The following is a 13,968-nucleotide window of genomic DNA, read 5'->3' on the forward strand; positions in this document are numbered from 1 at the left end:
CTAGAACAGCTTATTCGGCCCCTAAGGGCATGTTCAGACGTGGCAGAAATTTTTCCGCTGCAGATTTTGCCACAAATTCGCGGCAATTATGCAACGAATCTGTAGCAATATTTGACAGTTTGTTTGGACATTACAGATTTCAGCCTTTGCATAGTTTATACGGACTGCCAGCTGTATGGCACCGATCAACATTTTGTTATAGTATATAAAATATAGTATGAAAGGATCAACTGTAAAAGAAGCACAGGCCCAATATGATACAACAAAGAAATACACTGCGTGATGTCGAACGCGAATAGTTAGGCTAGCATTACAATGGTCAGTAGTATATTGGAACTCAAGACTCATGGAGACGAAGAAAGCAGAATATAGGTCGAGTGCCAGTCTAAAACTTATTTTTACCTGGCAGTAACTCAATCTTACCCATGTATATTTAATTCAGAGGCTTTGTGGCAATATCGGCCTGCTTTTTTTATAGTCATTCATACAAGTGTAATATATTAAGAGATGGAGGTTGAAATATTTCTGATGTTACATAGACAGAATTTAGAATGCTTGTTTGCAGATTCAGTATTCGTGTAATTTTTTGCCTTCTATTAACCCCTTAAAGTCCAAGCCATTTTTTTTTTTTTTTTTTTAGTTTTACACTCCCCGCCTTCTAGGAGCCAGAAAGTTTTTATTTTTCTGTCAATGGAGTTTTAGTTTCTATTGGCACCATTTGAAAGTACTTTATAATGTATTTGGAAACTGGAAAACAAAAAACGAATTCCTCCATTTTCTTTTGTTTAAGTCTTTCATCGTGCAGTAAAAACAACAAATTATCTTTATTCTGCTGGTCCATACCATTGCGGCAATACCAAATTTATATAGGTTTTTATTTTATATGTTAGGAGAATTTTTATATATATATATATATATATATATATATATATATTCCATATTCTGAAAGCCGTAGCATTACTTTTTCGTCGACTTTTTGATCACTTTTTATTAAACAATTCCACCGCTAAGTTGACCAAAAAAACAGCGATTCTGGAGTCTTATATTTTTTTATTTTTACGGCCTTCATCGTAATAGTTCAGACTTTTACGGAAGCAGCAATACCAATTTTGATTCTTTTTTACATTACTCCAGAGTGAAGGCAGACCTGGGGGCCTTCATTAGGTCCCTGGGCTGCCATGACAACCATCGGCACCCCACAATCGCGTCGTGGTGGGGGGGCCGATGAGCTGTCGGAAGGGGCTGCCCCCTCTTTATAACGCCTCAGATGCTGGGGGGGGGGGGGCAGTTCAGGTTTGGCCCATTCCTTTACCCACAGAGTGGTGTGAATATGTGCAGAGGCCCCTCTTCCAAAAGAACTGCTAACTAAAGGGTAAAACCAGCTCAAGGTTCATGCCCCAAATAAGTATCTTTTTTCCAACAGGAAATGAGAGGGAGAGAAGGTAAACAAACGCAAGGGGTGTGGGAACGTGAACCAGAATGACAAGAGGGCCCATTTTGAACTTAGCGGTTAGCGGCCCTCTTCTCCATTATGTAGATCCCTGTAGCTATACGATATAGATCAGGAAAAAAAAAATATTGGCAGAGGAATGCAAGTTTCATGTAAATTCATGATGATCACAAATGACATATACTAACAGTACACTGTAATACCGCGCGCCAAATGTATATCTCACCTGGAGGAAAGCCGGAGGGCGAGTCTGGTCCATTTCACTGCTGGTGTCCATAAACTTTATAATCCGGAGATACCCCGGATATGAGGGGGCACTCACTAGTCCATCTGGTGTCACATAGAAAATCTGAACTCCTCTGGGTATAAGGATCAGTTCCTCTGCATCTACTCCCAGACTTTGCACTGGCGGTGGCTGAGTGGGCATAGCATAGAACTCATCCCCAACTATGGAGTGTTCCCCAGACTCCGTCCCATAAGAAACAGTGTAATGTCCGTCCGTGGCCTGAGGAGTGTACTCTGGGGGTGCCGCAGCACCTGCTATGTAGGGGTTCAGTGCTGCTCCACTGTCTGTTGCTATACATGAGACTCCATTAACGGTCTCTGAAGGGAAAGGCGGTCTCCTTGGCAGTGGTGGCACCTCAGGTTTTTCCTTCTCTTTTGGTGGCAGTGATGGGTATAAAGTTGGCATTGGGGCAGAGGCACCCACAGCGGAAGGGTTTGCAGGAGAGCCGGTCATACTCTGCTGTAAGATATTTAGTCGGGTATTCACGTTCTCCAGTGTCTCCCGCATCTTTACTTGCATTTGTCGGGCAGAATCCCAAGCCGGACCAGTGCACTGAGGCCCCTGCAATGAGACACTTAATCCCCTTATCAAGTGCTCCTGGCCTTGCCTGTAATAGTTGCGGGCATCTTCCTTGTACCCGGTTTCATCGGTGTTCAAACCTTTGTTTATATAGACAAATGCTTTCCTGTATTCTTCCTCGATACTTCGAATTAAGGCGTTTTCCTGCATGTCTGGAAGTGGCTGCTTTTCCATTACTGAAAAAAAAATAATAATGCAACAAATTATAGTAATTAAACATAGTTTTCTACAAGTGCATAGTAATATCATCAGCATGGGTGTCCATATGGCTAATGAAAAGTGCAATAATCATCCCACAGGCTTCATTTCTATAATAATACAGATGTAGCAGAGGTGAACGGGTCATTTAACTAATAACGCTGCAGATTTTGTGCATAGTGATAACTTTCCAAGGAAAGATAATAATGTTGTTTTCCGGGCCCTAATGATTCCGCTCTTTGAATACTGGAATACGTTACTTTCTATTCTGCCCAAAAAAACTGACTATTGACTTTAAAGGGGTCCGTTGGATTTCGTTGTGGCGTTCGTCGTTTTGATGGGAAGGATATTGCTGTGTATCGGCCGGTACTATGTAGATATACTGTAACCACAGTACAAAAGGTCACAGCATCACACATTCACCATTAACACAGCTTGGTACACCGAGGCCAGGCGGGCTTCCAGATTAGATCAGCAGATAAGAGCTCAGACATCACTTTAATCCCTATACAGCATGTCCTGCATCTCATATAATACAACATACAGTAAGTACTATGCTGCGCATCCAGGACCACATATATCAAAAATAGATTGAAAAAGGTAAAGAGGCAAATAATAATAATAATAATAACAGCTGCACTCATCACAATATCAGTGTCTCGATAGTTGCAACAGGATCTAGGTTTGTGGCTAAGGGATCATTCAGACAAGCAGGTATCACATCCGTGTGATGGCTGTTAAAGCAACGGCCCTTACACGGACTCATGTATTTCGATGGGGCCGTTCACACGACCGTTGTTTCAACGAAGCGTGTAAAGGTCCTGTGAAAAAAGTAGAACATGTGATAACGCGTCCCGCATAGGTGCACCTCGGACATGAAGAGGTTGGCCACATTCGTGTGAATGTAGCGTTAAAGAGGCTCTGTCACCACATTATAAGTGCCCTATCACCTATATAAGGAGATGGGCGCTGTAATGTAGGTGACAGTAATGCTTTTTATTTAATAAAACGATCTGTTTTCACCACTTTATTAGTGATTTTAGATTTATGCTAATGAGTTGCTTAATGCCAAAGTGGGCGTATTTTTACTTTAGACCAAGTGGGCGTTGTACAGAGGAGTGTATGACGCTGACCAATCAGCATCATGCACTTCTCTCCATTCATTTAGGCAGCGCATAGGCATCCTTTTAGATTGCTATGTGCTGTCTAAGGGTATGTGCACACGATATCGACAATTACGGCGCGGTTTTCAGGAGAAAACAGCTCCTGCATTTCAGACGTAATTGCTCGTACTCACGTTTTGCGAGGCGTCAATTACGGACGTAATTTGGAGCTGTTCTTCATTGAAGTCAATGAAAAACAGCTCCAATTACGTCCCAAGAAGTGTCAAGCACTTCTTTGACGACGCTGTTATTTCAATCAGCGTCATTCACTCCTTTTAGATTGCCATGTGCTGTCTTATACTAACACATTAACGATACCGAAGTGTTTAGACAGTGAATAGACATTCCGCGGGATGTCTATTCACAATCCCTGCACTTCGTTACTCTGTCTGTGGTAGTTACAGCAGAGGACGCGTAATCTCGCGAGATTACGTGGTAAATGACAGGTTACAATGAGATTACGCTTCCTCTGCTGTAACTACCACAGAAACGGTAACGAAGTGCAGGGATTGTGAATAGACATAGCAATCTAAAAGGATCCCAATGCGCTGACTAAATGAATGGAGAGGAGTGCATGATGCCGATTGGTCAGAGTCATACACTCCTCTGTACAACGCCCACTTGGTCTAAAGTAAAAACACGCCCACTTGGGCATTAAGCAACTCATTAGCATAAATCTAAAATCGCTAATAAAGTAGTGAAAATAGATAGTTTTTTTTAAAATAAAAAGCATTACTCTCACCTACATTACAGCGCCGATCTCCTTATGTAGGAGACAGGGCACTTATAATGTGGTGACAGAGCCTCTAATGCTATTTTTCTGGCTAGAAGACTTATAACCTGATAAAACGTGCTAACATGTATGTATTTGCTGAGAATTGTCCCCTGTTCAGAGAAAAATCTTGTGCGCGAGAGCGATTTATCCTCCACTGTGATCCCTTCATAAAATGTTGTGAAACAGTTTGCCAAAAAGATCTTTCAGCAAACAATTAAAATGGCCAGTTTTAGTTTTACAGCTAATATACAAATTCTAATTTGCATACTGTATGCGTGATTGAGTATGTGTATACAGTATATGTATGAATATACTGTATATGTATGATATATGTGCACACGAGTATACAATATATGTAGGAGTACAGTATACTATACATGTATGATATGTGGGTATACTGTATATGTAGGATTAGGTTTGAGTAGGATAATAAAAATTATATATATATATATATATATATATAAAATTCTCCTACTCAAACATAAATCATACATGTATGGTAGAAAGTCCACAATCCAGCAGCACCAGTCAAAGTTGTGGATGGGTGCGCGCCATGGGAGCTTGATCACTGCTCCAAATCCAAGTATAGTCATCCAAAGACAGGCAGCACTCCAAGTTTTAGTGGAAAAAACGGCTTTTATTTTGCCCTTGTGCAACGTTTTGGCTCAGCGTATGGAGCCTTTTTAAAGCATTGAAAAAGGCTCCATACGCTGAGCCGAAACGTTGCACAAGGACTAAATAAAAGCCATTTTTTCACTAAAACTTGGAGTGCTGCCTGTCTTTGGATGACCATACATGTATGGTAGGTATACTGTACTTATACATATATGGTATACTCACGTGCGTATATAGATCATACATATACAGTATACTACATAATCATACATATATAGTATACTCACACACACACAATATATGTATGTATGAGTATACTATGCATGTATGATTATGTAGTATACTGTATATTTAGGAGTATACTGTATGTAGGAGCATACTGTAAATGTATGATTATGTAGGAGTATACTGTTAGGCTGGGTTCACACAGTTTTTTGCAGGAGGAAAATCTGCCTCAAAATTCCGTTAAGAATTTTGAGGCAGATTTTCCTCTGCCTGCACGCCGATTTTCGCCCACGGCCATTGAGCGAGGCGGGCATAAAACGCCATGAAATACGCTTTCTCTGCCTCCCATTGATGTCAATGGAAGGTCAAGGGCGTAAACGCCCGAAGATAGGGCATGTCTTTCTTCCGCGAGCCTGTTTTTCCGCTTGCGGGGAAAAAAAACACCTACGCTCCCATTGAAATCAATGGGAGGCATTTTCGGCCGTTTTTTGGCATGGTTTCCGCGTCAAAACGCAGTGTGAGCTGGCCCTAAATGTATGATTATGTAGGAGTAAACTGTAAATGTATGATTGTGTAGGAGTAAACTGTAAATGTATGAGATTATGTAGGTGTATACATTATATGTATGATTATGTAGAAGTATATACTGTATAAGTAGGTGTATACTGTATATGTAGCAGTAAGTAAGAGTATACTGTATGTGTGAGATTATGTAGCTGTATACGTATGATTATGGAGTATACTGTATAATAAATAGTACATGCACACTAATAATACAATGTGAATGTTAATACTGGGGCAGGTGACAGTAAATCAGCACTGGTGAGACATTGTGAACGTGTAAACCGTGAACTGTACAAGATTAGAGGAAAGCGTGTTACCATATACGCGGAAGGATGCCATCTCCGATAGGAATACACTTTCATAATGCAAAAGACTGAATCACTGTTTCCTTTGTGACTAACTTTAGACTATTAAATTATTCTAAATTGATCAAAACTAAGTTATTCCATTTGGACATTCTCATATAGTAACCCAGAAAGAACAGTCAGCAGCTCCGGTTATGGGGACATCAACACATCTTGTTTTTGACTTTGTTTTCCAACATCTCCTTAGATGCCCCCAATACATTACAAGCTGATGACAGCCAAGTTATTTGTGTTATACATTCTGTATGCGAGGCCTATTAGGAAAAACATATTGTATATTGCTCAACTGCTTTCAGTAGGTCTCGTTGAGTAAAAGACTTGTTAAATTTAGACTCTGAAGAAACATACTGCTCTGTTTGGGTCACTCGTTTGACACTTACGGGACCTCGCCAGGGTCAGACCCCTACCAATCAGAATGCTATGGAAAATCCTAGCAAGAAGTAAAGACATCCGAAGATGCGAGTACACCTTTAACAACTCTCTCCTAGCGCCATCTAGTACTACTATGTACCGATTGCCTCACATGGCTGGGCGATAAATATCTGATCGCTGAGTGACTGATCGCTGGGACCCACAACGATCACGGGAACGGGTTTACCTTGCCGTTCCTGGGTGCCCTATAGGAATGGAGTGGTACTGCGCATGCTCGACCACTTTTCCCTTTATTTCGACGGGGCTCCCGAAGATAGCGCTCGGCAGCCCCATAGAAATGAATGAATCGGTTGAGGCTCATGCAAGTCTACAATAGTGATCTCTGATCCCGTGCAATTATAACAATGGCTTTCAGAAATGAATGACCATTGAAAATGCTGTGTAACATGTAGAATTTCCTGCTAGTGTACAATAATGGGTTAATGTGAGCTCATAGCCCGCTTCCTTGGTGTTTTTTGTTCTTTTTCATGCTCCCCCTCCACCGTTCCTGAATAATGATGCTCTGTACTTTAGGCACCCGATATGGCAATTCACTGTAGTTAGCCATCGGGGCGTGAACGACAGTAAATTCCACTGGGTGGAGCCATCTTCGCTGCCTCGGACACTGTCCAGTCAGCATGAGGCAGCTTATGTCAGCCTTGCCCAGCGAGACCAACAAATAAGCGGCCTCATGCTGATTGGACAGCGTCAAAGGCAGTGAAGATGGCTCCACCCAGGGAGCAGTCCAAAAAGCTGACATTTTTCTGTGGGCATCAAGAGCCAAAGCAAAGATAATTATTGGACGGAGCCACTCGACAGAATCTAATTCACGTATTGATACACATGAAACTGATTTCAAAGCCTTTCCAAGTATCAATGACACCTGTAGAAGCCTTACAATGCAAATAATGCATATGTTATTCAGAGTCCGTAGAAAGCTGGGAGCTAGCTGCACTTAGTGGGTAAATAAAACCTGAGTATTTCTGTGACAAGAGGCTTGCTTGCTCTTAGATAGAGATTATATATATATATATATATATATATATATATATATATAATCAGTTCCCAAACATGAATATAGATCAGTGTCTATGTGTAGTCATTGCTGTATCTGAAATGAGAAGGAGAGTTTCTGGATGTTGCAATATAGAGCAATAGTCACCGTCATGCAGCAGACGGGCTCACAGTAGGATAATCGCCCATCTGGCCTCCGGCCAGCCCAAGCTTGTGACATCTTGAAAGCGTACAAAAGTCCACAATTGTTATCACGTGCAATTACAACAGCGGCTTTCAGAAATGAATGACCATTGAAAACTGAGAGAAATGTAGAATTTCCTCTACAGTGTACAATAATGGGTTAATGTGAGCTCAGCTGTCCGCTGCCTTGTCCAAACATTTAACACGTGCGCTCATTGCTTATATACGGCCTACACGTGTCCATACGATATTACAAGGGCTCTGTCCTTTGTGTGTGTTCGGTTCATATAAATCAGTGGTCACCGGCTATTACAAGTACAACTTCTACCATACAATGACAGCCAGGGCTAGTCAGGGCTGCTGGGAGTAAGGGTAAATTCACACAGTGTTTTGATGCATTTTTTTGTGGCTTTTTTCATGCAGTTTAAAGTGCGGCCAGATGTTCCATTAATAGTAAAATATCAAATACACTACACACAACTGCATTTTGGTTTGTGACGTTTTTGAGGCAATCATGTGGTCAGTGGTGTTTTTCTTTTTATCCAAACGCAGCATGCTCTGGGTATGGCATTTTTAGCCATAAGCTTCCCTATAGGACTTCAAAAATGGCAGAAAAAATAACGCTTGTGGTTTCATTTTGAGAACGCTAGTGTTTTTTAGAAAAACAAAATTGGTGTCGTTTAAAACGCATGAAAAATTCAATCTGTGTGAAGGAGGCCGAATAGTTCTGCAACAGCTGGAGAGTCACAGGTTGTAGATCGCGGATATATCAAAATATAATGGTATATCATCATTTATAACACTAAGGGTATGTTCACACGCAAAATAAGTCTGAAATTACGGAGAAATGGTCAGGCGAAAACAGCTCCTGAATTTCAGACGTTTTTGCAAGTACTCGCGTTTTTCGCGGCGTCCATCATGGACGTAATTGGAGCGGTTTTTCAATGGAGTCAATGAAAAACGGCTCCAAAAAAGTGACATGGACTTCCTTAACGCGGGCGTCTTTTCACGCGCCGTCTTTTGACAGCGACGCATAAAATTACACCTCGTCTGAACTGAACATCGTAAAACCCATTGCAAACAATGGACAGATGTTTGTAGGCGTAATGGAGCCGTCTTTTCAGGCGTATTTCGAGGCGTAAAATGCCCGAATTATGCGTCGTGTGAACATACCCTTACATCCTGAAGCAGTCCACAACCCAATGTGTTGAAATTATACTTGCAGGTACATACGACCAGTCTGCATACATTACAATCTATATATGTAGCATGCCTATAGACTTGTACGGATGTGTTTGTAAAGGGCACCTCTGCAGGTGCAGATTGGGCATATAATGTAAGAGCTTATATATGTATATGAACATGTACATTGGATACAAACTCTATAAGGACTAATTCAGCTAATATGCTCTACTGACATGTCACACATGACAGAAGAGGACATTGGTGGGGATCAGCATACGGTGGTCTGAAAACACAGGCCCCCACTTAATGTAGTGTGAGGTCATGTATATGATATGCTTTCCTCTTAAAAGGAGTCTCATGAAGACAACCTATATTTAAATATAAACCGGCCCACCTATCAGCGGATATGGATAATAATCCCCAGCGATCGGCTGTTAGCAGGGGAAGCCACGTCTGACCAGACATTTATTATTGGATGGTGGCCCTGGGTCTGCTGAGCAGGAGCTACTCTCTTTCTAGGACATCCATATGCCCTAATAGGGGACATAAAAATGGATTGCTGTCAGGAGACACCCCTTTTAATGACAGTCGGAAAGGAAGCGATTAATATAAAAATTCTATGTAGCGGATTATTGCAGTTCTGGGAGGTCTTGATCTAGATTCAATATTTAGCAGCATGAGGGCTTATTCACACGAACATCAAATACATCCGCGTGACAGCCGTTAAAACAACAGCCGCCACACGGTTGCATGTATTTCAATTGGGCCGTTCCCTCGGCCGTGTTTAACAGACCGTGTGAAGGGTCAGTTGAAAAATAGAACATATCCCATTTTCTTCCGTTTTCACGGATCATTCCATAGACTCAAGTCCCACACTGGTGAAACTTGGACGTGAAAAACTGATGTTTTTCATGTCGGAGTCTCCCCACGTTCGTGTGAATAAGCCTTTAGAAGATAAACATGTGACTCAAAGCGTATGTATTATCTATGGCTGAATTATCACACCATGCACATATACTGTATATCATTCAGTCAGCTCAAGCATTCACACTATTCTCATAATATCTGGACGCTCATTTATATGCTCTACTTAAATAGGACCGATCACTTCTGAGGAAACCTTATGCTCCATGCACACGACAGTATTTTTCATCAGTAATTACAGACCCATTCATTTCTATTGGCCACGGACACCTTTCAGTATTTTTACTGATGCGTGTCCATGCTGAAAAACCCATAGAACCTGTCCTATTCTTGTCAGTTAGGCCCCATGCACACGACCATAAAAACGCCCGGAATTACAGTCCCATAGACTTCTATTGTCCACGGACCGTTGAAAAATATAGAACATGTCCTATTTCAGGCTGTGCTTACGGCACGGGCAGGCCCATAGAAGTCTATGGGGCTCCCGTAATTATGGGTGGCTACATGTGTGCACCCGTAATTACGGGAGCGTTGCTAAGCGACATCAGGGGATTTAAATTTTATTTTTTTTAACAAAGAGAAGCAGAGAAAATGGCGTCTGAGCGATCATGTGACCCTTTTAAGGGGTTTGGACATGATTGTGACATCATTTCCAGCCCCCATTTTTTCACGTGTGTGTAAATACGGGTGGAATATGGATGACAACGGACCCGTATTTACGGGCACGGGTCTGTAAATACGGGTTAAAAACGTGTGACAAAGGACCCGTATTTACGGCCAGTATTTCTGGGAGGGAAAAAAAATACAATCGTGTGCATGGGGCCTTAGGCTTCATGCACACGACCGTGCCCGTAATTACGGGCACGACCGGCTGCGGGCAGCATCCCGGCCGTTTTTACGAGCCGTGCTCCCATTATAAAAGTATAGGAGCACAGTCTGTAAAATTAAAAAAAACAGGACATGTGCTATTTTGCTTGGCAGGTTTCTGCGGCACGCACAGCCTCCCGTAGACATATGGGAAGGTGTCCGTCGGCCACAGAAATGAATGGGCCCGTAATTACGGACCATAATTACGGCCATGTGCATGGGGCCTTAATACGGAATGGATTCTCCCATAGAAGTCTATGGGAGCTTCCGTAAATACAGACGGCTACTGACGTGCATCCATAAACCGTCCATATTTACGGAAGCATTGCTAGGCAACATGTTGATGACATAATTTGCAACCTTCCTCTTTTTTTGTAAGGATCCGTATAGATCGATGGAACACGGACGCAATACGGACCGTATTTGCGGAAGCACCCATAAACTTCTATGGGCGAGTCCGTGAAGCAATTGCAGACAAGAAAAGGACATTCCTATTATTTGCGTGATGCCATCATAGGTTATTGGGTAGACCAGTATAGTCCAGGCTCGACACAACATAATACATTAACTTTCTGAATGATGGTTATAAAAAGAAATATATTCCAGCAAATAATAATAATAATAATAATAATCTTTATTTATATAGCGCCAACATATTACGCAGCACTTTACAATTTAGAGGGAACATGAAACAAACAATATCAGACATTACATAGTGACAAAGTTCATTTACAATTCAAACCTGGGGAGTGAGGACCCTGCTCGCAAGAGCTTACAATCTATGAGGACATAAGGGAGACACAAAGTGTAATAGTGTTTGTTCTGTACAATGGTCCGGCCATTTTTATACACATGCGGTGGTAACATAAAGCTGCATGAGCCGGTCACCAGCCAGTATCCGTGTATGACGGACATGAAGAGAAGGAGTGTGAGGGAATCTTATTCTGATGACTAATCTAAATGGAGGGCCATGGAAAGGAGTCAGATTAGGGAATGTTATAGGCCTGTCTAAATAGATGTGTTTTCAGGGCACGTTTAAAACTGTGGATATTGGGAATTAATCTGATTGTCTGGGGTAGCACATTCCAGAGGACGGGTGCAGCACGAGAGAAATCCTGGAGACGGTAGTGGGAGGTTCGGATAATGGAGGATTTTAATCTAAGGTCGTTGGCAGAACGTAGAGCCCGAGTAGGGTGGTAGACAGAGATGAGGGAGGAGATGTAAGGAGGTGCAGCACTGTGGAGAGCTTTGTGGGTGAGAGTAATAAGTTTGAATTTTATTCGGAAGGGGATGGGCAACCAGTGCAGTGACTGGCACAGATTAGAGGCGTTGGTGTAGCGGTTGGTCATAAAGATGAGCCTGGCTGCTGCATTGAGGATAGATTGGAGAGGGGAGAGTTTAGTGAGGGGAAGACCGACTAGTAATGAGTTACAGTAGTCAAGACGAGAGTGAATCAGAGCAACAATGAGAGTTTTGGCAGTTTCCTCCGTAAGAAAAGAGCGGATTCTGGAGATGTTTTTGAGGTGAAAATGACAGGAGCGTGAAAGTGATTGTATGTGAGGAGTAAAGGAAAGATCTGAGTCAAAAATAACCCCGAGACAGCGGGCGAGCTGCTTAGGAGTTATGATAGTGCCACACACAGAGATGGAGACATCAGGTTTAGGCAGGTTAGTAGATGGTGGGAACACAAGGAGCTCAGTTTTAGAAAGATTCAGTTTCAGATAGAGAGAGGACATGATGTTAGAGACAGCGGACAGACAATCACTGGTGTTCTGTATTAGAGATGGGGTGATGTCACGGCAAGAGGTATATAATTGGGTGTCATCAGCGTAGAGATGGTACTGGAAGCCAAGTCTGCTGATGGTTTGTCCAATAGGAGCTGTGTAGAGAGAAAAGAGGAGCGGACCTAGGACTGATCCCTGAGGAACCCCGATATCAAGGGGAAGAGGAGAAGAAGTGGAACCAGCAAATGACACACTGAATGAGCGGTCAGAGAGATAGGAGGAAAACCAAGAGAGAGCCGCGTCCTTGAGGCCAATAGAGTGGAGCATGTTAAGTAGGAGTTTGTGGTCTACAGTGTCAAAGGCTGCAGAGAGATCCAAAAGAATCAGGAGAGAGGATTTACCGTCCGATTTAGCCGCCAAGAGATCATTTGAGACTTTAGTAAGGGCAGTTTCTGTGGAGTGTAGAGTGCGGAAACCAGATTGTAAGAGGTCAAGAATGGAGTTAGCAGAGAGATAGCGGATAAGGCGAGAGTAGACCAAGCGTTCCAGGAGTTTGGAGATGAAGGGCAGATTAGAGACTGGTCGGTAGTTGGCAGCGCTGGATGGGTCAAGAGTTGGTTTTTTCAATAATGGGTTTATAATGGCATGTTTAAAAGCGGAGGGAAAGATACCAGAGGAAAGAGAGAGGTTAAATATTTTAGTCAGGTGACTAGTGACAGCTGGGGAGAGGGACTGGAGGAGGTGGGAGGGGACAGGATCACTAGGGCAGGTAGTAGGACGAGAAGAAGAGAGGAGCCTCGAGACTTCTTCAGTTATTGGGTGAAATGCTGAGAGTGAAGAAGAGGGAGTGCGGGGGGGAAGGGGATCGATGTTACTAGGGGACTGGGAGATAATATCATGCCGGATGTTGTCAATTTTAACTTTAAAATAATTGGCCAGGTCTTCAGCACAGAGATCTGTGATTGGCGTCTGAACTTTAGGACTAAGGAGGGAGTGAAAAGTATCAAAGAGGCGTTTTGGATTATTAGATAGTGTGGAGATGAGAGAAGTGAAGTAGACTTGTTTGGCGCGGTGAAGAATCTATTAGTATGTTCCAGCTTTCTCCTGGATGGATCGTGTCCATCAGTATTGGGAGCAAAGTCCTACAGAGAATATCGACTCCCCTACAACAGGAAATAATAGGGAGAGCAGATATTGTACTCAAAAACAAGGTACCAGCTGGAACGGGGGATTGTGCAACACACAATCCATGATCAGGTAATAAAGCCCATTAATGATTAAAGACATCCAAAAAGATGTAAAAAAACTAAGACTTATTAAATCTGTGGACAGAGTGAAAAAGCATCAATTAACAGAATGTTTTCATACATTACACAGACAAAATGTAAAAAAAAAACAAACAAAACATTGCAATAAGATAAGTGAACGTGGCCTCGTTGC

The 13,968-nt window shown here is 42.3% G+C and overlaps 1 protein-coding gene across 2 annotated transcripts in view; it reads right to left on the minus strand.

Moving 5' to 3' along the window:
* The window catches only part of SPART (spartin), a 30,730-nt gene that overhangs the window by 11,660 nt on the left and 5,102 nt on the right, over positions 1-13,968 (minus strand). For both annotated transcript variants that reach the window (XM_075851728.1, XM_075851729.1), the window contains exon 2: positions 1,677-2,491. In XM_075851728.1, coding sequence (XP_075707843.1) covers positions 1,677-2,489 — 813 coding nt within the window. In that variant the 5' untranslated portion in view covers positions 2,490-2,491. The remainder of the gene's footprint in view (positions 1-1,676; positions 2,492-13,968) is intronic.

This window comes from Rhinoderma darwinii, chromosome 2 (assembly GCF_050947455.1).
Source record: "Rhinoderma darwinii isolate aRhiDar2 chromosome 2, aRhiDar2.hap1, whole genome shotgun sequence".
NCBI lineage: Eukaryota > Metazoa > Chordata > Amphibia > Anura > Rhinodermatidae > Rhinoderma > Rhinoderma darwinii.